The 2,500-nt window shown below is 52.4% G+C and overlaps 1 protein-coding gene across 4 annotated transcripts in view; it reads right to left on the bottom strand.

Moving 5' to 3' along the window:
• Nucleotides 1-2,500, bottom strand: part of LOC118284068 (dachshund homolog 2) — a 63,543-nt gene that overhangs the window by 60,616 nt on the left and 427 nt on the right. For all 4 annotated transcript variants that reach the window (XM_035606679.2, XM_035606689.2, XM_035606698.2 and 1 more), the window contains exon 1: nt 1,964-2,500. This exon is cut by the window's right edge and continues 427 nt beyond it. In XM_035606679.2, coding sequence (XP_035462572.2) covers nt 1,964-2,500 — 537 coding nt within the window. The remainder of the gene's footprint in view (nt 1-1,963) is intronic.

Raw genomic sequence — 2,500 nt, 5'->3', positions numbered from 1 at the left:
AGGCCAAACTTTAAAAAAGCTTTTGGGAAAAGAAAGAAGACGACGAAGAGAGAAACCGCAGCAACGACTCTCTGCCGTAACTCGGCTGATCAGCTTGAATTCTCCTGAATAAAATCCAGGATATTCCACAAACCAGAATCCGAATTCGACACGAACACGTTCACACTCGGCAGATGACAAGCAAACGTTGAGCGAGGAGTCAGTTTCTGTGCCTTTTGAATTATAAATTCCTCCACACACTTTTTTCAAAAAGACATATTTCTGTGCAGCTTGTTTCTGTCACTCGACACCTGAAGATCCAGAACCAAACCAATCTGCTCTCTTTGCTTTTCTCCGAGCGGAAGAAGCAGCTCGGACACGAGACAGAAGCTCTGGTCCAGCTCCACTCCACACGCCCGTGGACCCAAACAACTTTAACAACTTGACACGTTAATCAGACCCCCTGATCTCAACTGACTTTCAAAATGGAGACTGACGTTGCAGGTGAAGCAGCTTGTTGACCGGACGGCAGGTGACAGGAGGCGTCGGCACAAGAGCTTCACCTTAAAACACACTTGTGAAAACTGTTTACACACAAACACACGTTAAAGCTGCATTTGTCCAACACACACACACACACACACACACACACACTCTCACACACACACACAGACACACACACAGACACACACACACACATTAAAGCTGCATTTGTCCAACACACACACACACACACACACACACACACTCTCACACACACACACTCTCACACACGCGCACACACACACACACACACACACACACACTCACACACACACACACACCCACTCTCTCTCTCAATTTCTGCTTCAAACACACACACACACACACACACACTCTCTCACACACACACACACACACACACACACACACTCTCACACACACTCTCACACACACACACACTCTCACACACGCACAGACACACACACACACTCTCTCACACACACACACACACACACACACTCTCTCTCTCAATTTCTGCTTCAAACACACACACACACACTCTCACACACACACACACACACTCTCTCTCACACACACACACACACACACACACTCTCTCTCTCAATTTCTGCTTCAAACACACACACACACACTCTCACACACACACACACACTCTCTCTCAATTTCTGCTTCAAACACACACACACACACTCTCACACACACACACACTCTCACACACACACACACACACACACACACTCTCTCTCAATTTCTGCTTCAAACACACACTCTCACACACACACACACACACACTCTCTCACACACACACACACACTCACACACACACACACACACACACACACCGAGCGGTGGATTACGAGTGTGATAAGCTTTTCCCACAAGTCAAACAGAAGCTGTGGGTTTATTTGCTCTCTGTGTTTGTGATTTATACTAAAACAGCTAAAATCAGGAATCAGCTGATAAAAACAGAACAGGAAGTCGTGCACAAGGATATGAACATAAATAAAAAAGTCACTGCAGCATTAATGTAAAAATATCTCACCCCCCCAGAAAAAAAAGATCAAGGATCATCTGATTCATTTAGGAGCAGATGAGATTATCAGACTTTATGATCATAAAGAGAAACTTCTGTCAACATCTGTACAGCGATGTGAGAGAACTAAGTGAGGACTTGATACAGTTACAGTAACACGATGGTGTGCGTAACGTTCCCCCTGCGCGCACACGCGCACACACACACACACACGGGATGTACAGTAAAGTACAGTTTCACCAAAGTTATACAGCCACACATTCAGAGATTAATCTCTCATGCAATAAAGTTCTAGAAACGGAACAGAAACATCCGGCGGAGTCGGCACCGGCCCCGGCACACCGGGGAGTTGTTGCGTTAATTACGCAGCGGCCATCCTCCTCCTCCTCCTCCTCCTCCTCCTCCTGCTGCTCGGGCCAACGACAGGTGATGAGGAACATGACTGACCTGGCGCTGGTGCAGTCCTGGTACAGCGTCTCGAAGTCCCTGCGGGAGATGAGCTTGCAGCGGTTGACGCCGGGCTGGATGGCGCCGAGCCCGCGCAGCACGCGCACCTGCTCCACGGTGCAGACCACCGGCGAGATGTCCAGCCGCTTCAGCTTGGTGTAGACGGTGTGCAGCCCCCCCACCAGGTGCTTCAGGAAGAGGTCGAACACCTGCGGCAGGCAGATGAGCTCCTGGCCGTCGGCGCCGAAGCTGGCCACCTTGACGCCGTGCACCTCCACCAGCTTGCACTCGCTGCACAGCCCCGCGCCGGGCGGGGTCTGCGCCAGGCCGGGCGAGCCGGGGGTCAGGCCGCCGCCGCCGCCGTTGCCCAGGCCGGCCAGCGCGCCCCCTGGCCCGGGCAGGAAGGCGCTGAGCATGCTGCTGGTGAGCCGCGGGGACGGCGACAGCGGGTGCGGGTGCGAGTGCGGGTGCGGGTGCGGGCTGGAGGCGCCGCTGGAGCCGTGGAGCGCGTCCGGCGCAGAGCGGTAGAGCGCCACC

The sequence above is a fragment of the Scophthalmus maximus genome, chromosome 12 (assembly GCF_022379125.1).
Source record: "Scophthalmus maximus strain ysfricsl-2021 chromosome 12, ASM2237912v1, whole genome shotgun sequence".
Classification (NCBI taxonomy): domain Eukaryota; kingdom Metazoa; phylum Chordata; class Actinopteri; order Pleuronectiformes; family Scophthalmidae; genus Scophthalmus; species Scophthalmus maximus.
This window is presented reverse-complemented; position numbering and strand designations above follow the sequence as displayed.